Below are 24,460 nucleotides of genomic sequence, written 5' to 3' on the forward strand. Positions count from 1 at the left end.
TTAATGCTTCGTCTAACGGCCGCCGTGGTACATTCAGCACACTCGCCACAGCGCTCGTCATTACCGGCTAGGGGGATCGCTGAGGACCAGTCCACAGCTGAAGCAATCAGTCTCATGCAACTTGGTCGCGTGCACCCGAAACGCTTGCATGCGGACGATCATATCTGCACGCGGTTGCAGGAAGCATTTGCTCAATGGTCCACTTAAGGCGGGACACATGCGTGGTTCGGGTACGGTCCCCCCTGTTCAATTTCACCCCCCCCTCCTCCCATCCCTCTCAACTATTTTTAGTCCAGTCAGAGGTCGCAACCGGGTACCCGATACCCGTACCCTACCCGATACCCGTACCCTACCCGATACCCGGCTACCCGTACCCGGCCGGGTACGGGTACCCGTTTGCGACCCTGGTGCGGCCGGGTACGGGTAGGCTGTGAGTCACTGGTGAGTAACCGTTTGTCACTCATTTCCCAACGTCTTGTCTCTTCTCACAATTCAAGTTCCTAGAATCAACCCACCCGCGCCTGCAACATGGCTTCATCCCAGAGGTCGCAATCGGGTACCCGTACCCTACCCGTACCCGGCCGGGTACGGGTAGGGTACGGGTACGGCCGGGTACGGGTACCCGTTTGCGACCCTGGTGCGGCCGGGTACGGGTACGGGTAAGGAATCAAAACCCGTTTGCGACCTCTGAGTCCAGCGCTTGAGCCCCCTCCGGCCCACGCGGTGCCTGCACAGCACTGGGCTAGCTACGCCGCGAGTGTGGACCCGGCGCAACGCGTTGCAAGCGAAAGAGAAGGGTGGTTGGGGAGCGGAGGGGCAGGTATCGGGAGCGCAGAAGTACGGTGCGACAGTGAAATATTTGCCGCGCGGCCCCCCCACGTAGCCTCCGCAGTAACCTACAACACCTGTCACGTCTTCCGAGATCGGACGAGATGATTTGGTTAACCCTGTTCATGAATTCGTGACGAAAAACCTCCGAGACATGTTTCCTTGGTTAGAGTGAGCGGCTCTCAATCGGAAGGTTGTTAGTTTAAATCATGATTTGGGGCGGTGGGGCGAGCGGAGTGGTGGTGCCATCATACCTCCCTCTGGGGTCAACAAAATGACAACCACTTTGTTGTGGGGAAGTCAACGGGTGGTTTTTGTTATGATGGACGGACTCGCCCCACTGCCATCGGAACGTGGAACTTCCACCAACCCCTTTTCACAAAGCTGTGAACGGCAAACGGGCACCAATGATAAAATAATAAAAATAAAACAAAATAAAATAATTCTCACGACGTTTCGGCCACAACGCAAGCAGCCGTCCTCAGGTGAAGAACAGGTCTGTCGGAAAGACAGCGTCTTCAGACGGCTGCTTGCGTTGTGGCGGAAACGTCGTGATAATTATTGTATTATGTTATATTTTTATTATTTTATTATTTCCCTTCTACGTCACTTTACCGAAAGAACCAAGAAGATGAATCCCTGCAGTCACGAAAGCTTCAAATCGAAATTTGAGCACCAATGATTCAACGCTCGCTCCGAGTGGCAAGTCACTTCCATCACTACGAATTTTCCCACCCCTATGTATATCTCTCATCACGCGATGCGCGGGAGGGTTCAACCGAGGGCAATGTCGGATTTTTTTGTCCGCGAGGTCGGCGGCCTTGCCGTGGACGCGCAAATTAAATCGCCGACACTGGCCAGCGACAAATCTATTGGGTATTCTTTGGTTTTTTCGGTAAAGTCACGTAGATAAAAAATTTAAATTAATAAAAGTAAAATTTAAATGAAATAATAAAAATCACGACGTTTCGGAGGCAACACAAGCTTCCGTCTTCAGGTGGAACCGTCACAGCACGATAGCTGTATCAAGTAAGAGAAGAAATTCCAAGAAAACAGTCCTTGTTTCTATACTGGTTGAGGGTGGGAGAAGCCAAGTGGGGCTCTGAATATATATATTTTTTTTATCTTTTACCCACGTGACTTTACCGAAAAAACCAAAATAATATCAATCCTTGCAGTCACGAAAGCTTCAAATCTAGAAATCTATTGTGCGTCAGGGGAGCCAGCGGGACGGGGAATTCGCCCGGCGTTTAGTGTGGCCGTGCGCGACGTCCGGCGGCTCTCGCGCCGGCTCCGAGTGACACGCATTCTGTTCGTCCGTTTGTTTTTTAACCGAGTTATCGCCAACGCCGTCGTGCGACGCAGAATCTGTTGAAGATCGCGGTCTGGCAGAGCGACCTCTGAAATCCCTTGCAGAGTGACCTCTGAACCCCACAAACGGCGGAAGCACCTTCCCCGCCCGCTTTGCAACCGCATATTTTTAATTCTAAGAGTTGGGATTTTGCCAAATTGAGTTTGAAGTCATGGGTTGTTATTTACTTTGGGCAGTCATTGGTGACCTGGCTGAGACCATTAAGTCATTGCACAACTTCGGTCTACTTGAGCATGTGGACCATTGTGCGAGTTTATGGGTCTCTACGTGAGTCTATGGGTCACTCTATGCGAGTCTATGGGTCTCTACGTGAGTCTATGGGTCTCTACGTGAGTCTATGGGTCTCTACGTGAGTCTATGGGTCTGTATGTGAGTCTATGGGTCACACTATGCGAGTCTATGGGTCTCTACGTGAGTCTATGGGTCACTCTATGCGAGTCTATGGGTCTGTATGTGAGTCTATGGGTCTGTATGTGAGTCTACGGGTCACACTATGCGAGTCTATGGGTCTCTACGTGAGTCTATGGGTCATTCTATGCGAGTCTATGGGTCTGTATGTGAGTCAGTGGCGACAAATGCTGAGACTGCTTCACTTTGGAACCTGGTTTAATCACCGTAGTTCAGAGGCTGAAACCTGCACAGTTAAACCCAAGGACTCAGAAGTACCGGCTCAACGTTTCTGACCTCTGAACCACTCGGTGGCGTCCTTCAATATAATTTAGACGACGACACGACTGTGACGGCTACTCATGATGAAACCCGACCATGCTACCGTAGCAACACAGAGACACATGCCGGTGAGCCAGCGGAGCCGGTGCGCGTGCCCGGTCAGCCTGAACGCCCGCGACGTCCCCGCTTGTGCTTTCGAGGCCATGCGCTCGCCCGGTAAGCTGCGCCCCGGTGATTGGGATCACGGCGTGGGGGGTGCAAAGGAGGGCCGGCAGGGGCGAGCGAGTCCGCGAGCCCGACAGACGGTGCAAAGTTTGGAGGACGGCTTCGAACGAGCCCGGCCGTCTCGCGGCCAACAGTCGACGGGGGCAGCCGTGCAACGCACCCTGCCACGCGCTGGCGCCGAGCCAGAGGGCACCGCGGCGCTCGCCTGCGGCTCCGTGCCAGCGCGACGGGGGACCGGCGAGCAAGCGGCGCTTCGCAGCCAGCGCCGGTTAATCCGGGACGGAGGCCGGAACGCGTGCGAGCCCGCCGCTGAGCCGCAAGCGGCAGCCGTGGATTACGGGCGTCGCCGGGAAAACCCGCCGGGGTGCCAGGCGGCGCCGCTGACGCCAGCACAAACTCCCCACCGCCTCCATCCCGCGGACCCGGTGGCGGCGGCGGCGGCGATGAACGCGGCCGGGGCTGTGATCAGAACTCGATCTTGCAGGCGGGGAAGGACTCGCTCTGCATGACCACGGTGCTGCTGCTGGCGAGCACCATGATGCCCAGCTCGCGCTGCCGCTCGTGCGTCTCCTGGTACCAGCCGCGCACGGCCGCCGTGTCGTACGTGGGGATCAGCGTCACCTGCGCGCCCGAAACAAAACGCGGGCGGCGTCGGAATCGGCTTGGCAACGAGCGAACGCCGGCACGACGGTGGGAAGAGCGGAATGACGCGGCAGGCGGAGGCAGATGTTATCGTGTCGGATTTATCATGATGGAAAAATAAGAATTAGGCTTCACCCTTTCTGCCAATCGGGTTCAAAGACAATGCACATATTACACTGGTCAACACACTTTTTCTGGCATAAGGTACAGTAACCCCTCGCCACTTCGCGGTTCAAGTTTCGTGGCCTCAGTGCATCGCGGATTTTTCGAACTGATTTAAAGGCCTCATTATACCTGTGCAGTAACACCATCATCATCATTCATCATCACATTCATCGAACTGCACAGGTCTGTCATCGTCGTCATTGTCATCGTCATTGTCATCGTCATCGTCGTCATTACTGGAGTCAAGTCTCAAGATACTACTGTCATTGGTGAGTGTAGAACACCATAATACGTATCGTATGAGAGAGAGAGAGTGAATGTATAATATTAAGGTTTTATAATTAAATAGATTTAAGTAAAATATATATATAAAGTATAAATATACATATTTTAAACATTCTGGTACCCACACACACATATACGGAAATTCCTAGGGGGCCAATCCTACTTCGCGGATTTTCACCCATCAAGTTCAAGTTTCAAGTTCAAGTTCATTTATTAGGTATAGCCCTGTGAGCCATTCAGCTCTTGAATCGGGTGCAACCGCAACAAACAAAAAACATGAACAAAAAACATCTTAAAGTGAATATGTGACTAAGTGCAAACAGAAAATTCAAGAAAAGACAGCAAAAATATTGCAGAAAAAACACCGTACACCAACGCTGTGTGCAAAAATCTCAGTGGGATGCAAGTCAAACAACAACAACCACAAGACAGCTTAGATTAAGGCCATCAGTCTAACTCTGTACTACAACAAACAAACATGGCTAAACCAATACACTTTTCGAAATCACCAAAATAAAGCCATGAAAGCAATGAAAAAGCAACCATAGGAACTGTGACGGAATTTTCACAATAAATGGCATAAACAACATCTACTACCAAAACCCTGCAGCCATAGCTGGCTGCATGAGTCACTCCACAACAGCAGGAGCATCAATCGGAGTATTGTAATTTTTCAATGCACCTTTAAGATCAGCACACTAAATCAAAACACAGGTCATACTTTGTAGCGATCATCCGGAGCGAAACATTTAATTTTAGGTCACTGAATAGCACTGGCAGCTAGGGGTGTACAACTCCTCTAGAGCAGTTTTGAGTGAAGATCTCATAGGTAGTGACTCAAGTTTCAATTTATTTGCAACAGCATTCCAGACCCTGGGGGCATCAATAGCAAAGGCCCTTCCTCCAGTATATGTACGGCAATAGGGAATATTAAGCTGGTAAATGAGTGTAGACCTTAGGTCAAATTTGTTCTTTGAAACAGAGACGAGATTCGCGAGGGGTTCGGTCCCCATTAACCGCGATAAACGAGGGATCACTGTATTCCAACGGTTTTAAGGTCATTTTCGGGTGTTGATTCCAAATGTGGCATCAGTTTTTGTCTATCACATCAGGTTTTTGAGATATCAAATATTGCATTTTCAATAAAAACTGCAGAAGAAAAATATTAAATAAATGTGTATATCTACATAAAATGATATTATAAATACACTATCCTAAAAATACAGCACCATATTTCAACACTAAAGCAGTCACTGACTCGCAACAACTTGCAATCGTAAGTGACAGAGTTAATTTCGGGTAAAATGAATGAAAATTGGGTATGCCGATAGCATAAAAATGAGATGTGATAGAGCAAATCTGAGATCAGATTTGGAAATTAGTCTGCAAAAACAGCTGCAAAAGTCCAGGCTAGAAAAAAATGTTTTTCTTTGTTGAGCAGTGTTATCAGAGTATGTTTCTTTGCATGTTTTGCCACGTGTATTCAATGCAGGCTTGATGCCTTGCAATGGGTGTTCGAACATCTTAACACCTCCTGTTTGATTGCTAGAAAGTGCTAAAGCAGAGGTCGCAACCGGGTACCCGATACCCTACCCGATACCCGGCTATCCGTACCGGCCGGGTACGGGTACGGGTACCCGTTTGCGACCCTGGTGCGGCCGGGTACGGGTAGACCGTGAGTCACTGGTGAGTCACCGTTTGTCACTCATTTCCCAACGTCTTGTCTCTTCTCACAATTCAAGTTCCTAGAATCAACCCACCAGCGCCTGCAACATGGCTTCATCCCAGAGGTCGCAATCAGGTACCCGGTACGTGTAGGGTACGGGTACGGCCGGGTATGGGTACGGGTACCCGTTTGCGACCCTGGTGCGGCCGGGTATGGGTACGGGTAAGGAATCAAAACCCGTTTGCGACCTCTGTGCTAAAGCCTTTTCTTATGGCATCATCATTTTAAATCCTGCCAAAAAGGGTCCCATTAGAATCGTTCGTTTATCGTTTATCATTATCTGTCATTGTTCCACCGCCCCCCACATCACGGTGGGGGGTGGGGGGTGGCCCCCACCGCTCTCACCGTGTGGTTGACCCCCCACTCGGCCCGGCCGACCAGCAGCGCGTCGAGCGTGGCGCGACCCGGCGCCCTCGCGGCGCCGCCCGCGTCGTTCCCGCTCAGCACGTAGTGCGTCGCCCGCACGCGCCGGAAGAAGTCGACGTCCACCTGCCCCTGCGCTCCGTGAGCGGGGATGTAGGCCAGGTCCACGTACACCGCGGCGAGGGGGGGGGCCGCGCCGCCACTCGCGCCACCCGCGCCACCTCCTGGGTCGGGGTTAGGGGTCAGACGCCAATGGACGGCGAGGGTCAGCGTGATACAGCAGAACCCCTCCATAGAGCCCAATGTGTAGTGTAGTGTCTAATGTAGTGTATAGTAGTGTATAGTAGTGTATAGTGTAGTGTATAGTGTAGTGTATAGTAGTGTAGTGTATATAGTGTAGTGTATAGTAGAGTAGTGTATAGTGTAGTATACTATTGTTGTGTATAGTAACATAATGTATAGTAGTGTAGTGTATAGTAGTCTAGTGTATAGTGTAGTGTATAGTGTAGTGTGTAGTGTATTGTATACTAGTGTAGTTTATAGTGTAGTGTATAGTAGTGTAGTGTATATAGTGTAGTGTATAGTGTAGTGTATATAGTGTAGTGTATAGTGTAGTGTATAGTAGTGTAGTGTATAGTGTAGTGTATAGTGTAGTGTATAGTAGTATAGTGTACAGTAGTATAGTGTATAGTAGTTTAGAGTAGAACCCCTCCTAACAACAAGCCCTGTTAATGACTAATCGCTTAATGACGCGTCTCCATAGAGCCCAGTGTGTAGTGTATAGTGTATAGTAGTACAGTGTATAGTAGTGCAGTGTATAGTAGTGTAGTATATAGTAGTGTAGTGTATAGTGTAGTGTATAGTAGTGTAGTGTATAGTATAGTGTATAATGTAGTGTATAGTAGTGTCATGTATAGTGTAGTGCATAATAGTGTAGTGTATAGTAGTGTAGTGTATAGTAGTGTAGTGTATAGTAGTGTAGTGTATAGTGTAGTGTATAGTAGTGTAGTGTATAGTAGTGTAGTGTATAGTAGTGTAGTGTATAGTGTAGTGTATAGTAGTGTAGTGTATAGTAGTGTAGTGTATAGTAGTGTAGTGTATAGTGTAGTGTATAGTAGTGTATAGTAGTGTAGTGTATAGTAGTGTAGTGTATAGTGTAGTGTATAGTGTAGTGTATAGTAGTGTATAGTAGTGTAGTGTTTAGTAGTGTAATGACGTACGTGTAAGTCATCAGTTTTTCTTCCGGTTTCGTTCCAATGACGTACACATACGGCAATGAAACGTACGTCATCGGAACTGAACCGGAAGAAAAACTAAAATAATAGACTAGGCTCAAAGCTGTCTCTGGTGTGGGTCAATCAGTTTAAAAAACAATGCATATATTATCAGAGTTTGTTTTTTGTATTCATTCTGACCACAAGTATTGTGGTTAATGCAGACATGATTCCTTGTAAAAGGTTTCAGTTTGGTCTTTTAACATCTTAACACCTGTTTTGTTGCCAGAAAAAATGGGGAAAACCTACTCTCATATTTTGGTACTGGCAAAGGAGGTCCCATGATGTAGCATCAATCAATTGTCTTCCAGTAAAGTCTTAAGGACCATTCGGCAGGGTGGTAGCAGCGCATTTATGAATGAACCCATTCATAAATGTGTGACTCCTTTAATCGACTAAGAGAGTGACTAAGAGAGTGACTACATAAAACGCACAGACAGACCTGGCTAAAGGGCCGCAGGTCGTCATCGACTAGAGCGTTTGTACGCACACCAAACGGATCAAGGCAATGGGGCAGTATTGTGAGCAGAGGGCAGTGCAGCAAAACAATCCATTGTTGTACTGTACTATCTTCCAAACGGCTATGCTCCCTGCCACCTTCGCTGACCCGCACCGACCAGCGGTGTGAAGTATGGTCAAATAATTCCCCCCTCCCCCCCATGAACAATGTTCATCGCGCCATTCTTAGCGTGCCATCTTACCCTTCTTCTTGACGCCCGTGGTCGTTTTCAAATCTCCCGGGGACTTCTTGCCCACGCCGGGCCTTCCCGGAGGCGTCGTGGCCTTCCCGAGGTTCTTAGCGTTCGCTCCGGGTGACGGCGTCTTCACCCGCGGCTGTTTCTGGGTCTTCACGCTCTGGGGATCTCTCTTCGTCGCAGCTCCCCCTCGCATCTTCTCCATGGCCGGTCCATAGTTGGCGAGCTCGGGGTCAACCATGCGCACGGCGGGGTCGGGCGGGGGCGGCGTGGGGTCGAGTTTGCGCTCGGCTGACCACGCCGAGCACGGGTCTCCCCCTGGCGGTGAGGTGGGTGAGCTGACGGGCGCTGGTGTCGCCTCCGGACCCACAGCAGAAGCAGCGCCAGCAGCAGCTGCAGGGCCACAGGCCAAGGGACTCCCTTCCATCGCAGCTGCGGCCCAGCCGCGACTCAGTTCCGGAGGCCCTTCCGAGTCCGACGACGAAGCCACAGAGTTGTTGACCGACGTCGACGGGGTCTCGATGTCCACGTTGCTTTGCGGCTGCGTCGCCCACGATGACGCGGCGGTGGTGGGGTCGTCTAACCGGGCGGAGGAGGGGAACAGCTGTCCTGGGGTCGTCAGTGCCGCCGCAGCCTCGCAGATCCCTTGCTGGAGTTGACCCGAGGTCATCACAGAAGGGGCATTGCCACCCGTGGATGCCGAAGCCTCCAAACACTTCTGTCGGTCCTCTTTGCAAAGAAGGGGGATATCTATTGGCTGAGCAGCCTGAGTTGCACTCTGGTTCTTGTCTTGAGCTGTGTGGTGACCACCTGCTTTGGCTGGGGAGCTGCTGCTGCTACTGTTGTCGCATCTGTCCAATTGGAACGCTACGGACGAAGCCAGAGATCCGTGCTGCTTCTGCGTCATCTGATCACTCGCCATTGTCCCGCTCACCTCGTCCGCCCGCCCAGGGGACACGATCTGGTCGGGCGAGGCCGACATTGGCCTGGAGGCCTCACCACGGCCCACCGATGGGTTCTCCACGGAGGTGGACAGGGACTCATCCACCTCGGTGGACTGCGGCGAGCCCACATCGACGGGCAATGAGGGAGACACGTCGTCCATTGTGCGGGCGTTGGGTTCGTTGAGGAAGGAGCTGGTGGCGATCGACGTGGTAGAGACGGTGACGCACGCCTGCAGGAAGCTGTCCTCTGTTGGCGTCATGGACTTTGGGGAGGGCAAGTCCACTGCGGAGGTCTTCAGCTTGTCCTTGGCAGTTGGCTCTGATGTCCCCGCCGCACTGTTGTAACTCTGATGTTGCAGATGATGCTCCTCCTCGGCAGCCTTGGATGGCCCTTCGCTCGCATTCCCTGGCATGCCTAGGGAAAGCAGCACCTCATTAGCCAAGTGCCTGGCTGTCTCTTTCTTCTCATCGTCCGGAAGAGGCACGCAGCCGAACGTTTTGGTATCCGCCAAGTGGATCACCTCCTTATTCGCAATGTCCTTAATTTCATTCATGATTGTTTCCCTGGACCCTAGGCCCCTGGCGGGGACGGACTCGTGATCGTCGGTCTGATTGACGCTGCAGCTCCCAGGCGATACCTCAACCGAGCGCAGCTTGGGTTCTTCCAAACCCGCGTCCTCCTCCTCCTGCTCCCGGGCTGCTGCCGCCTCCTCAAACAGGAAGGAGGGTTCGTCGACGGGCGAGAGGTTGTAGGGCGTGTGCCCGGCGCTGGATGGAGGGGAGCGCGCTGGGGAATCGGCATCGGCCAAAGCGTCGCTTTCTCCACTTTTGTCCGAGCCTTGGGGTCCCTTGTCGGCAGGGCTTTCGTCCGGAGTCAGCTTGATCTCCAGTGGCGTGAGGTCGAAGAGCACGGACCGCTCGCACGACGGGGTCTTCGTGCGGTGCAAAATGGACGTGGGAGCGCGCAAGGTGCCACCCTCTGCCACGGCACCGTCCTTCACGTCGTGGACCCCGGCGCTGGGAGGGCCCCTTTCCAGGCCGGGGAGCGCCAGGGATTCCCGGGAGGGCGACGAGGAAGTCTTCGGTGGAAAGTCAGACGTTTCAGATGTCTGCGACGACGTGACATTAGCGACGTCCTTCTCCGTGGCAGATGCACTGCCATGGGGTTTTGGAGTCGGCTCCGTAGCAGCCGCATCACTAGCGGAACCTTTTGGGCCTGTGTCTGCATGCGGATGAAGCGGCACCGCGGCGGCACCGTGAACGGAGATATTTTCCGGGTCGGTGTTTGCAGCGTCAAATGTGTGGCCCTGCCTTGTTTCCGCGTCGCTTGTTATTGCCTTCGGCGCATGCTTCTCCACCGCTTCCGTCTCCGCTTTGTCGAGAAATTCGTTGGACTCTTGCTGCATGCCACTCGCGACTGCACCATCTCCGTCGGCAGAACGCTTCTCACCGCCCGCTTCCGTGCGCTCTTCGGCTCCAGACGCATTCCGCTGGTTCTTATCTGGCGCACAGCGTTCATTCTTCTCTCTGTCGGGCTTTTGGGCCTGGTCCTCTTGGGGAGACGAGTCCAGGTCGCCCTCTACGTCCGTGGTGGTGATCCCCTCGTCGGGGGACAGCAGCGACTCGGCCACGTCGGTGCTGTCGGGCGTCTTGCTGTAGTCCTCGTGCACGGGGCTCGGGATGATCTTCTCCACGTACTGCTCCTCTGACACGAAGATGTCGCTGGGACTCTCCGACACCAGGGCCTTGTGTACCGCCATCATCGCCTGCAGGTTGTCCTGCTTCACCTCATCAAACTCCTTCATCAGGTCTTCCGGCGACGATGTGGGAGATGTCTTGGGGCCCGCTGATGCATCAAACCGCCCTTTCAGCTTCTCCCTCAACTTGGGATGAACTCCCGCGAGTGGCTTCTTGATGTCTGCGGCCTCTTTTTTGGGAGATTTGGCTTTAGCTGAGCCCTTCCTGCCCTCTGAGGATGGTCCCGCGGCCTTCGCCGCTGGCTTTGGTGATCTCCGCTCATCGTCCTTTTTCCCGGCGGGCTTCATGTCGTTTTTACTCACCTTCTGAGCATCCCTCTTCACCTCCGGCTTCTTGCCGTCCTTCTTCACGGAGCCCCTGTTCTTCACCGCCTCGGAAGACAAATCCAGTTTGTTCTTCGCTAACGGGTCCCTCTTGTCCATCTTCTCTCCACCCTTGCTCTGCCTATTGTTGGCGTCTGACTTCTCCACCACCTCCTTGTTGAGGTTCCTCCTGCTGGAGGAGGAGCGGGATGAAGAAGACTTCACGTTCTCCTTGCTGGCTGTCTTCTGCCCCGGGCTGGCGTTCTTTGCTGTGGCCGTGCCCGACGTCACGTCTCTCTGCGTGGCCAAAGGGATCTTGAGGAACTCCAAGTGCTTGAGCTTTTCCAGGCTCTCCAGGACCTTAGCTTGTGGCGCGTTACCGGGGAAGAGGACGCGAACGATCCTCTCGGTCGGGTCTGCGGGATGCCACACCACCAGCACCGCCACAGACTCTGTGCCAGTGGCGCAGGGGGCCGCCGCCGCCGCCGGCACCGCCGCCCCGCTCTCCTTGTGCCCCATCACGCCGTTGCCGCCCTTGGCCCTGTTCGACGGCAGCTTCTGCCCGAGTGGGTTACCCTCGCGGCCTTCCCTCACTGGGCTCAGCACGTACATGTCTAGGTGTCCCACGCCCAACTTGTGGAAGAGGATCACCGGCTCAATGGTGGGCGCCGACAGCCGGAATAACGGCTGTGGAGCCACTCGCAGCTTCTCCAAGCTCTCCAGGATCACCGTGGACACCTCGAGGCTCCCCTTGTCACGGGCAGTGGCCACCGCCGCCGCCAATTCAGCGTTGTTGTTGTTGTTGTTGCTTTTTTCCGGGACGTTGTAGAACACCACGCCCAGCTCGGGAGAGATGAGGAGATTCGGTGACTTTCGGAGCGACCAGGCCGGCAACGACGACGACGGCGGCGACCTGGGACCGGTCTCATCGTCGCTGCCCCCTCCTCCCTCCTCCGCGACCGCCTCGGAGATCTTCCGCCGCAGGAAGGAGGCAAAGCCGGGGAGGTTGTCGGTGCCCGTGTGCGTGAGGATGGTGGCGTCGACACGGTCCAGGTGCCTCACCAGCTTCCAGAAGCACGACCGGGCCTCCGAGCCGCCATCCACCAGGAGGTTGAAACCGCCTACGGCGAAGAGCGCCGAGTCCCCGCGCCCGCTGGGGAACACGTAGCAGCACGGACGAGACAGCTTGAGGAAGCCGCTTGCCAGCGGAGGCTCCAACAGGTCGAAGGGCGACGTTGAGCCCAGGAGGGCGTCCGGAGAGCCGCCCCCCCACAGGCTCCCCCCATTTACCGGGTCCATGGCACCTGGTGTGGATCGTCAGGCTCGGCGTCAGATCTGCAGTTGAGGGATAGAAACAACTAATTTTCAGAACGTTGGGGGGTTCCTCAAGAGGGGAGGACATTCGATCCGTGTAGCCCGCCAGTAATGGGGCAGTGATCGCTTTGTATTAAGGTAATCGCAATTGAGTATTGCACGTGATGTGGTGATACAGCAAAATAATGCGATTTGATTATACAAAACAAGTCGTACAATGCAACTGGTTATTGACCAAAGGTGCCGATACGTAGCGATCATCGCCCCCTGCTGTGAAAACTCGACAGGACCTTCATGCAAATGAGTTGTTGAGAGGTTTTTTCCTTGTTGAATAAGCATATATATTAATATAGCATCCTGTACAAATATTCTGTGCAATTTAATTAAAAAAATGTATTGTCGTAATCATCGGCCGTGGTCAATCTAACTTCTTAAAGGCATCAGCGATACGATAGAGAAAATATTAATATACGACTCAGTCCGATGGGGCTGAGTCGTATGTATGTATAATGAACTTCTTTCGCACCGTGCAGGAAATGTTTGAACAACTTCAGGAAGAAAACTACAAATATGAAAGGAAAACAAAGAAAATGCATAAGAAAATCGTGACGACACAGTCGGGGATACCAGGTCAGAGGGTAGCTGGAACACAGAGGCCAATTATTCAATGTGATTGTACCACCCAATAATTTCGTACAATTCATAGTCAGCCAGTATCAATCCACTGCTGGATGAGTGACTCCCCAAACCGTTGCCATCCCGTCATGGTCCCGCGAAGCTACGATCCATCAAGCATCTGCGCACGAGCTGTTTTCATCTCGCTTCATCTCCATAGCGGACGACCCTTCAGGCGTGTTCCTTCCCTTGATTGGCATTCTCTCGTGAGTCTCAGCCACTGGCCGTCATCTTGTTTTAGCTGCATGTCCTGGCCAAATAAACGTATTTTTTTGATAATAATGTTTTCTTTAACCTGCATCTATTCCTCCAATCCATAGTGTTCCCCTTCCTGCATCTCGGTGGAATTCCAAGCTCGCACCCACCTCTCCACGCTTGATTTTCGCACTCTTCAGTTTTCGCTCCATCACCGATTCGTCGCTTGTCGTAACGGCTAACCTGCCCCGATTGAAAACTTTCTTCTCTGGTTGTGCCAATGCGGCCAGAATTAGATTCGATGCTTCCTTGCTCCGAAAGGCAGGAGGCGGAGGAGGCTAGGCTCGTAATTATAGTGTGGCTGACGCCTTAATGCGCGCCTGCGTGGGCTGCATCCGCAGCGTTTCGATAAAAATGGAGCGCTAAATACAGGGGTGCAGCGACGGTGGGAGAGGTGTGCGAGTGATGTCGGAGCCGGTCCTGCGACCTGGCAAGCGTGCTTGTGGCCACCCTTTGCGAGTGGGACCGAGTCTCGTGGCAGCTAAACGGCGCTCTGTTCCATCTTAGAATACCCGTTAATTTGTGAACTTAATAAAAAATCCCCCAGATTTCTCAGAAGCACCCACCCCACCTCCCCCAAAATGTAAATTCTAATCTCACCTTAAATTTCGATTTAAAGCTTTCGTGACTGCAGGGATTCATCGTCTTGGTTCTTTCGGTAAAGTCACGTAATGTCGTGAGAATTATTTTATTATGTTTTATTTTTATTATTTTATTACTTCCCTTCTATGTGACTTTACCGAAAGAACCAAGAAGGATAATCTCACCTTTACAAGTCATTCAATTTATTTGTCCTCTCTGTCCCTCCTCGGATCTCTGAAGAAGAGCCCGTCGCCCAAACCATCGGTCTGCCGCAGTGGTGGTCAGCACGGGACACTATAATTTACAGTCCTTTATCAATCCAGTGCTGAATGGGCCCAGGTGCGAGAATTTAAATGCCCCCCCCCACCCCCCATACGATTCACCCACCCACCCCTCTGAATATCCATCGCCTGGACCCATCAAGTGGCCCCGTGAGCCCTGGCACATTTGCAACTGCCTGCACAGTCAGTTTCATATTCTTAGGTTTTTTCGGTAAAGTCGCCTAGGTAAAACATTAAAATTAATAAAAGTAAAATAAAATAAAAATCACGACGTTTCGGAGGCAACACAAGCTTCCGTCTTCAGGTGGAACCGTCACAGCCACGACAGCTGTATCAAGTCAATGAGAGATTGCAAGAGCTACCACTCCGTATATATAATGGTTGTAGAGGGGGGAAGGGCCAAGTACGGCACACTTTTTATTCATATGGTAAGGTGAGGCTTAAGAGGCTGAGCCTTTGTTATGGAGAGGTTTGTGACTAAACCTGGCCTATATAACAATAGTGTGAAAAGGAGGAAAACAACTAAACATGGTAAAACAAGCCTGGCTGTCTATCAATAACCTGTATATAGTTGTCTGTCAAATAAGATTGGCCAAATAAGTGTAGTCAGTTTCAGTTTCATTTATTAGGCATAGCCCTGTGAGCCGTGCGGCTATTTGAATCGGGTGCAACCGCAACAAACAAAAACATGAACAAGGAACATCTTCAAGTGACTACACGCAACAGAAAATGGAAAAAACAGCAAAGTCTTCCAGAAAAAGCACAGTCGCTAGCGACGCCCGCGACCCAGTGCTTCGTGCAGTGAGCCGGTGCGAGCAAGCGAGCGTGTTTTTGGAGACAAATTTGAGGTCGGTGATAATTTCCGTCATTGTGATTTTCCTGCACCCCGAGGCAACGGGTCACGGCGGGCATGGAAACCGCTGCCATAGCGACGGCGGCGGTCTCCGGGGTGACGATGGGAGTCGTGATGGACCGGCCACCCACAGTGTCGTGTCACAAGTGGGGGGGGGGGGGGTCATGCACAGACTGGACTGACACCATCAACTCACTACACTTGAGGACCCAGTTTAATTCCGGGCAGCTTAAACCTGAATTTGTAACCAGGGTCTCAGCGGTGTCAGTCACCCTGGCCACCTCCTTTACGGCGCTTGAAAGGAATTCTAGATTTGAAGCTTTCGTGACTGCAAGGTATCATACTCTTAGGTTTTTTTTTCGGTAAAGTCACGTAGGTAAAAAATAAAATTAATAAAAGTAATAATATAATTTCTTTTATAATTTATTATTTCTATGTGATTTTTTATTTTATTTCTATTATTACTTTTATTAATTTTGATTTTATTTTTACGTATGCGACTTTACCGAAAAAACCTAAGACTTGAAATGAATCTCAGAAATATTTCTGTGATATTCATTTCTGTGGGCCGTGCTGAAATATTGGTGGAGAGCTGCGGGCGGAGTGGGGGGGGGTCTGACTGTGCTGTGAGAGTTCCGTATGGATTCTTTGTCTCGCGACGTGACACCAGTGGCGCAATTGCAATAACATTTGGTAAGACGGCGAAAACACGTGGACAGTGTACTAATAGGGGTTTTCCCCTTTTTCTGGCAACAAAACTGACACCTTTTGCAAGGAATCATGCTTACATTAACCACAATACTTGCAGTCAAATGCAAACAAAAAACAATACTCTGATAATGTATGCATTGTCTTTGAAACTGATTGGTCCACACCAGAGACAGCTTTCTTTGGAGCCTAGCATTGTCTTTGAGTTGTGCGCCTTTTGGCGTCATCTGGTCGAACACCATATGAGACTAGGCTCCAAAGAAAGCTGTCTCTGGTGTGGACCAATCAGTTTCAAAGACAATGCATAAATTATCAGAGTATTGTTTTTTGTTTGCATTTGACTGCAAGTATTGTGGTTAATGTAAGCATGATTCCTTGCAAAAGGTGTCAGTTTTGTTGCCAGAAAAAAAGGGTAAAAACCCTATTAGTATATTTTGGTACTGGCAAAGGAGGTACCATGACGTGGACAGTGTGTTGATCACCTGCCCCTGGACAACGTAGTCCACGGGCCAAATCAGACACTGGTCACCACCTAAGAGAGCAACACTTTAGTCGTACCAGTTTATTTGTAGGGCTAAGAATGAGCGAATTACTTGATAACCCCACTCATTACAAACGGTCATCGCATCATGCACTGTTCTAGGTCGCGTAAATTTAATAAAGAAATTGAAAACCGCGAAAGTGATGCCACCTCGGATGGTGCGGACTGACCGAGTGAAATATATGCTCGAAGCTCATGGGCTACACGTGTGAAAGTTTCCTTGAATGAACCTGGTGACATCATCGCTCATCGCGGACACGTGAGTCAGACTCGATTAGGCGGCTGCGAGAGAGACCACTCAAGAGGCTCCATCAATCACTGGCTTTTCGATCCCCGCCCTGATGCCTGCATATTTGGAGTTTCCGTGCCTCTCTCCCCGTGGACATGTGGATTTTTCTCCAGCTCTTTCGTGGTGGCAAGATGTTGACTACCTCGCCTGGTATATAGGAGGTCGTGGGTTCAATCCCGGCTCTAATTCCTATATATTTTGAGTTTACATGCCTCTCTCCCCGTGGCCACGTTGATTTTTATCCGGGTCCTCTGCGGTGGTAAGATGTTGACTACCTCGCCTGGTATACAGGAGGTTGTGGGTTCAATCCCGACCCTGATTCCTGTCTATTTGGAGTTTACATGCCTCTCTCCCTGTGGACATGTGGATTTTTCTCCAGCTCCTTCGTGGTGGCAAGATGTTGACTACCTCGCCTGGTATACAGGAGGTTGTGGGTTCAATGCCGACCCTGATTCCTGTATATTTGGAGTTTCCATGCCTCTCTCTCCGTGGACTTCTGGATTTTTCTACGTCTCCTTCGTGGTGGCAAGATGTTGACTACCTCGCCTGGTATACAGGTCGTGGATTCGATCCCGACCCTGACGCCTGCTGTATATTTAGAGTTTACATGTCTCTTTCCCCGTGGTCTTCTGGATTTTCTACGTCTCCTTCGTGGTGGCAAGATGTTGACTGCCTCTCCTGGTATACAGGAGGTCGTTGTTCCGATCCCGACCCTGACGCCTGCTGTATATTTAAAGTTTGCGTGTCCCGCTCCACGTGGGTCACGTGGATTTTTCTCCGCTGTCCTCCGATTTTTCCCTTCGCATTTAGCAACATGCGTCTAAGAGTATTTGGCTGCTATACATTTTCACACGATAAGCCACTTCGTAGAGATATCATGTGTGAGAGGCCGGGTCGCTTCTGAAAAAGAGCTGTATAACTCAGTGGGCCTTACGAGTGAGGGGCATCATTACCGTTCTTATTATTACTGCTACGTAAAACCACAATTGAAAAATGATGTATGGCAGCGACATTAATTTGTTAATGAGATCATATTAAAAACATGTTCATATTTAGTGACAGTTGATTCAATTTTTTTTCCTTTCGCGCGCTCGCGCTCAAACGGCGGGCCTCAATTCCACGCCGACATTGATTTCAGTGTCTGGCGAAGTCGTGAAAATTGGCACATTCGCGTCTCTGACAGTCCCTGGAAACTCCGCAAGTTTCTCCGGCTAATAGCGGCGACACGCTGCGTCGTGTGAAAATTTGTTTTTATCCATGAAACGAGCGTCCCCTCCGTAATCTCTGCTGCCCGGAATGTGGCGAGTGATATCCGCACACCGGTACCCGACACGGTTGGCTACATACGGTGCGAAAGAAGTTCAACACACGTACATACCCCCCCCCCCCCCCCCATCTTCACCAACCTGCAGCACGAAATATGGTCAAACATCCCACGTGACTAAAAAGGGCAAAGTGTGGCATGCGGTGCAACTGGACCGGGAACCTCCAGGCTGAAAGTGGCCCAGGTTGCCGGGCTATGAAGAGGTAGGGGAAGAGGTTTGGTGACGGGAAATTGAATTCTTTGCACTGGGGCTCAGGTCAACTGTGAAAGGCGTGGGGGGGGGGGGGGGGAGGCATTTCTATCCAGCGGTGGACTGATGAGTGCCCCATACATTAACTGGAATCGTTACGTTGGCCTCACTAACCTAGATTGTTTCGCAGTGAATGGTGAGAATTTCCTGCGGGCTAATTTCGTGTTTCCGGTAATTGTCTGCCCAGTCGTAGCCAATACAATTGCAGACTGAGTCAAACAATGCGCTCCACATCCTGAACAGGAACGTTGTTCTCATACAAAGGGCTTAACTACTGCTGTTGCTCAGCACCTAGGGAGAGAGTATGAACATACACAATGCTGTACCAGTAGTAGCACGTAGATATAAACAATCTGGAAGAAAACATCTTAACAGATTCGCCTAAAAAGTAAAATATCTCCATATATATAAAAGGCAAAGTCGTGAATATGTGTGTCTGTTCAAAATGTTTAGCGTACTTCCCGACATGCAACAAATTTAAAATGTGTCATGAGGGTACTTTCCAGACTGTACACCATGCAAACATTTTAAAAATACACTTTTGATTTTTTTTTGGGGGGAGAGCTCAATAATGCATTTATCTTTTGCACGGCAATTGAGCTGTGACGTCAAATCTGTCATGTGACCCGCGCACGTGGAAGCGTAACGCATTGTCGTGTTGTAGTTAGCGCTACGCTGCGCTACGAACCCGGCGACCCGAGTTCGATTCCCGCTCACGGCCACCGCCGGTGACGATTATTTCAACCAGCTCCTGGGCCCTCCCCTAGGTCGACTCAGCCTCAAACGAGTAACTGCTGTTGGGGTGTGAACATCGCCGGGCGTGGTGGATCCAAGTCCCGGGCGAAGCCGGGGTAGTACAGCTAGTATATGAATAAAAGTGGTGACGTTCTGGGCAATGGTCACTCTTCATAGCACGTAGAAAGGTGCGTGTCTATGGGTCTCTGTGCAATTCTCTGGGTCTCTGTGTATGTCAGTCCAATGCCATAATTATAATATATATTGAGGGGGTACACATCCCCCCCAATATTCAAATATGCTCAAAATGCCCCCCCCCCCCAATATATTGCTATAAAATTGATTTCTGTTTATATGATTGTGGGTTATGGTTGTACTTTATTAATCCCTAATCTCTGCCATTACATACAATGAAACAAGAAAATTAAAAAAAGAAAACACAGAGCAATGTAATACAATACACTATTAGACATCATTGTTAAAATTTGTATTAAAAGTCCATCGTATGTGTTACTATTTTTTTTAAATATTTTAGGCAGGAAATTAAAATTTTGATTTTTTTTCTGGGGGGGGGGGGCCCCTGTAAGATTTGGTCCCCCCCCCCCAATGTTGACTCCATGGCTACGGTCTTGCGTCAGTCTATGGGTCTATGTGCATGGGTATCTATGAGCCTACGGTCTATGCTGTGCGTAAATGATGTGCCTCGCTATCACAGCACAGGCATAGATAGCACTGCTGCGTAACATTCAATAGAGTGTCTGGAATCATCATTCTGAATGGCCAAACAGAAGCATGCTGTCCATAATAGAGGTTTTTTTTTTTTGGGTTCGATCGCGTAAATATATAAATGTGTCGTTAAAACCCGCCACCACCCGACACAGCCGACTAGCAAGGGTTGTCACCTAAACAGAACGTGGCCAATTCGTCACTAGCACAGCAAAACCTGTTTGTTGTGCTGTACTATGGACGAATTGGCATGCTCTTGTTACTTACTAGTTTGGCTGTAGTAGTAGGTTTTTACCCTTTTAAACTGGTACAAAACTGACATTATTATCATTATCAGAGTTCTTCTTTTTGTTTGCATTTTTGACTACTTGTGTTGTGGTTATTGCAAAAATGATGCCTTGTACAAAGGTGTCAGTTTTGTACCAGTTTAAAAGGGTAAAAACCTACTACTATATTTTGCCACTGGTAAAAGAGGTCTCATAGTGTAGTTTGGCTGTGTCGGGTGGTGGCGGGTTTTAACGACACATTGAAATATTTACGCGATCTAACCACCCCCCCCCCAAATAAACCCTCTATTATGGATGATATTGGTCGCGAAAGCCTCCTACATCGTGTTAAACAGAAGCATGCTGAACAGGAGGGGGTGGGGGTGCATTGCACTTGGCAAATAGCCGTACGCACCAACGCGTCCAGGGCTGGACCGCTACATCCGATCGAGAAGAAGAATAATAATGAAGAAGAGATGAGAGAGACCATTCGACGACTCCAATGTCCGATTGACTAGAAGATTGGCACCGTCGTCATCATCATCATCACAGCTTACACCATGGCACACCAACCAAATGTACAAATCGCAAGCCTGTTGCTCCACAAAATCAGCATCGACTTCAGCCGTGCGAAGAAAAATTGTCGTGTCGACAATTTTGTTGACAGAGACGCAGATTTCACCACCACCACCACCCACCACCACTAACCTCTGGGGTGGCCAGCGCCACGCCCGGCCGCCTTTGTCTCCCCCAGTGACGATTTTTATTTTTTACACGCCGTACCGGGTACTCATTTTGAGGCTGAGTCGACCTAGGGGAGGCCCAGGACCGGCTCGGATAATCGTCGCCGTGAGCGGGAATTGAACTCGGGTCGCCGGGTTTGCAGCGCAGCGCGCGCTAACCTCTGCCCCACCGCTCTCCACGCACTGAAATACGCACATTGATATGTACACCGGCACACACCAACACACACACACTGACCCCACAAACACCGACACACACACACTGACACACACACACCAACACACACACAGTGACCCCGTACACACCAACACACACACACCAACACACACACACCAACACACACATACACTGACCCCTCACACACCAACACACACACACACTGACCCCACACACACCAACACACACACACACTGACACACACACACTGACCCAGCACACACCAACACACACTGACCCCACACACACCAACACACACACACTGACCCCGCACACACCAACACACACACACTGACCCCACACACACCAACACACACACACTGACTCCGCACACACCAACACACACACACTGACTCCGCACACACCAACACACACACACTGACCCCACACACACCAACACACACACACTGACTCCGCACACACAAACACACACACACTGACACACACACACCGACATACACACACTGACCCCACACACACTGACCCCACACACACTGACCCCACACACACCGACACACACACTGACCCCACACACACCGACCCCACACACCCCGACACACATACACGCACGCCCCACACACACCAACACACACTGACCCCGCACACACTGACACACACACACTGACACACAGACACACACAGACACACACATAGACACACACACTGACACACACTGACACACACACTGACACACTTACACACACACACTGACACATAGACACACACTGACACACACTGACACACACACACTGACACACACTGACACACACACTGACACACACTTACACACACACACTGACACATAGACTCACACTGACACACACTGACACACACACACTGACACACACTGACACACACACACACTGACACATAGACACACACACTGAGACACACAGACACACACACTGACACATAGACACACACATAGACACACACACTGACACACAGACACTGACACAGACAACAACAACAACAACAACCGCCATTCGCCACTAAGTGGCGGTGACGTCACCACGATGCTTGTGCCAGGCCAAGTGCACCTTGAGGCCACGTGAAGTGTCGAAAGCCCGCTGGCAGGAGGTCACGGGGCAGACCCAGGTGCCACTGGTCGACTGACCGAGATGACCGAGATGACTGGCTGATGCACCACCTGTGCCCCCTACTGTGCCAACTTGCTGTGCTTTAGCCACCCGGCGCTCCGCTCGTTGTTGTGAGCGTCGCTCCTCCGCCCTCCGTTGTTGTTGGAGGGCGACTGCCTCCAACTGCCCAGTAGCGTCCTTCACGAGCCTCCTCCACTGAGGCCGATCTTGACACCGCTGGTACCAGTCATCGGCAAGTCCACTCAGCTCCACGTCCTCCTGTACCACATCACTCCATCTCTTCTCCAGCCCGTGCCGCGCCCGTCTAGCCCCCTCGATCCGGCCGAACAAAAGCTGTTTCGGCATGCGGTGGCTGGGCATGCGGGCTACATGACCCAGCCAACGCAGCCTTGCCTGCCGGAGGAGCTCACTGATGGGACTTTGCCCAGATCTTTCAAGGATTTGTGAGCTCCTCACACAATCCAGCCTGGTTAAACCCAGGATGGATCGTAGGCAGGCCAGCCTAAATGTTTCCAACCGGCGAAGATGCTCCACCAGGGGGGTCCACGTCTCGCAAGCGTAGAGAAGGGAGGGAATGACCGTGGCCGAGAAGACACACACACTGACACACACACACTGACACACACACCGGAGCAACGCATCCCTGACGCTCTCATCTCCATCCCCCAAACCGGCACCATCATCCTCAATCATCAGCCTCTCTCCGCAATGCAATCGTGTATTTGTTCTATATTTTTTACATATATATATTTTTTAAAAATAAATGTTGCAATTAATATGCACGTACCTCTCGTTAAATGTCCGTCACCGTGAGCCGGTTAAAATTTGTCTGCTATCCCCTTCCAGATGTTGGCGTCGCTGTTAGCAGCAGCAGCGTGATTGTATCTCTCTCTGTGTGTGTGTGGATGTGAGTGGTGCTGGTGGTGTCTCGTGCAATGACGGTGGTGCTGCTGCTGCTGTTTGGGGATGTGTGCTGCGTATGGAAGTGGTGGGGGGGGGGGTAAAACATCGTGGTGCCAACCCAGAGGTCATAAAACCCTCCAGGTTTTAGCTCCATCATAAGCAGCAGCCATGGTCAATCCACTGCTGGATGATGACATCCTGGCACCATCATCAGCAGCCATGGTCAATCCACTGCTGGATGATGACATCCTGGCACCATCATCAGCAGCCATGGTCAATCCACTGCTGGATGATGACATCCTGGCACCATCATCAGCAGCCATGGTCAATCCACTGCTGGATGACGTCATCCTGACACCACCATCATCAGCAGCCATGGTCAATCCACTGCTGGATGATGACATCCTGGCACCATCATCAGCAGCCATGGTCAATCCACTGCTGGATGACGTCATCCTGACACTATCATCAGCAGCAGCCATGGTCAATCCACTGCTGGATGACGTCATCCTGACACCATCATCAGCAGCAGCCATGGTCAATCCACTGCTGGATGACGTCATCCTGACACCATCATCAGCAGCAGCCATGGTCAATCCACTGCTGGATGACGTCATCCTGACACCACCATCATCATCAGCAGCCATGGTCAATCCACTGCTGGATGACGTCATCCTGGCACCATCATCATCAGCAGCCATGGTCAATCCACTGCTGGATGACGTCATCCTGACACCCCCAGTAGCAGCCATGGTCAATCCACTGCTGGATGACGTCATCCTGACATCATCAGCAGCTATGGTCAATCCACTGCTGGATGACGTCATCCTGACATCATCAGCAGCCATGGTCAATCCACTGCTGGATGACGTCATCCTGACATCATCATCAGCAGCCATGGTCAATCCACTGCTGGATGACGTCATCCTGACACCCCCAGTAGCAGCCATAGTCAATCCACTGCTGGATGACGTCATCCTGACACCCCCAGTAGCAGCCATGGTCAATCCACTGCTGGATGACGTCATCCTGACACCACCATCAGCAGCAGCCATGGTCAATCCACTGCTGGATGACGTCATCCTGACACCATCATCAGCAGCCATAGTCAATCTACTGCTGGATGACGTCATCCTGACACCACCATCAGCAGCAACCATGGTCAATCCACTGCTGGATGACGTCATCCTGACACCATCATCAGCAGCAGCCATGGTCAATCCACTGCTGGATGACGTCATCCTGACATCTTCAGCAGCCATGGTCAATCCACTGCTGGATGACGTCATCCTGACACCATCAGCAGCAGCCATGGTCAGTCCACTGCTGGATGACGTCATCCTGACACCTTCATCAGCAGCAGCCATGGTCAATCCACTGCTGGATGACGTCATCCTCACACCACCATCAGCAGCAGCCATGGTCAATCCACTGCTGGATGACGTCATCC

At 51.1% G+C, this 24,460-nt stretch overlaps 1 protein-coding gene across 1 annotated transcript; it reads right to left on the reverse strand.

The window, feature by feature from the left end:
- Nucleotides 1-1,471: 1,471 nt before the first annotated feature.
- On the reverse strand, nt 1,472-23,028 carry LOC133343073 (microtubule-associated protein 1B-like). Its single transcript, XM_061552596.1, has 4 exons — nt 22,895-23,028; nt 8,251-12,583; nt 6,258-6,499; nt 1,472-3,715 (listed from the first exon to the last, which is right to left on the reverse strand). Exons 2-4 carry the CDS (start codon nt 12,545-12,547, stop codon nt 3,560-3,562), a joined length of 4,695 nt encoding a protein of 1,564 aa, XP_061408580.1. The 5' UTR covers nt 12,548-12,583; nt 22,895-23,028; the 3' UTR covers nt 1,472-3,559.
- Nucleotides 23,029-24,460: the final 1,432 nt, after the last annotated feature.

This window comes from Lethenteron reissneri, chromosome 1 (genome assembly GCF_015708825.2).
Source record: "Lethenteron reissneri isolate LAM-NWPU_2019-01 chromosome 1, ASM1570882v1, whole genome shotgun sequence".
NCBI lineage: Eukaryota > Metazoa > Chordata > Hyperoartia > Petromyzontiformes > Petromyzontidae > Lethenteron > Lethenteron reissneri.

Excerpts from the sequence above, each read along its gene's own strand:
- LOC133343073 (XM_061552596.1), bottom strand. The coding sequence starts at position 12,547 with ATGGACCCGGTAAATGGGGGGAGCCTGTGGGGGGGCGGCTCTCCGGAC. Across the intron at positions 6,500-8,250 it reads CACGGGCGTCAAGAAGAAGG|GAGGTGGCGCGGGTGGCGCG; the intron begins GTAAGATGGCAC and ends ACCCCGACCCAG. Across the intron at positions 3,716-6,257 it reads AGTGGGGGGTCAACCACACG|GTGACGCTGATCCCCACGTA; the intron begins GTGAGAGCGGTG and ends TCGGGCGCGCAG.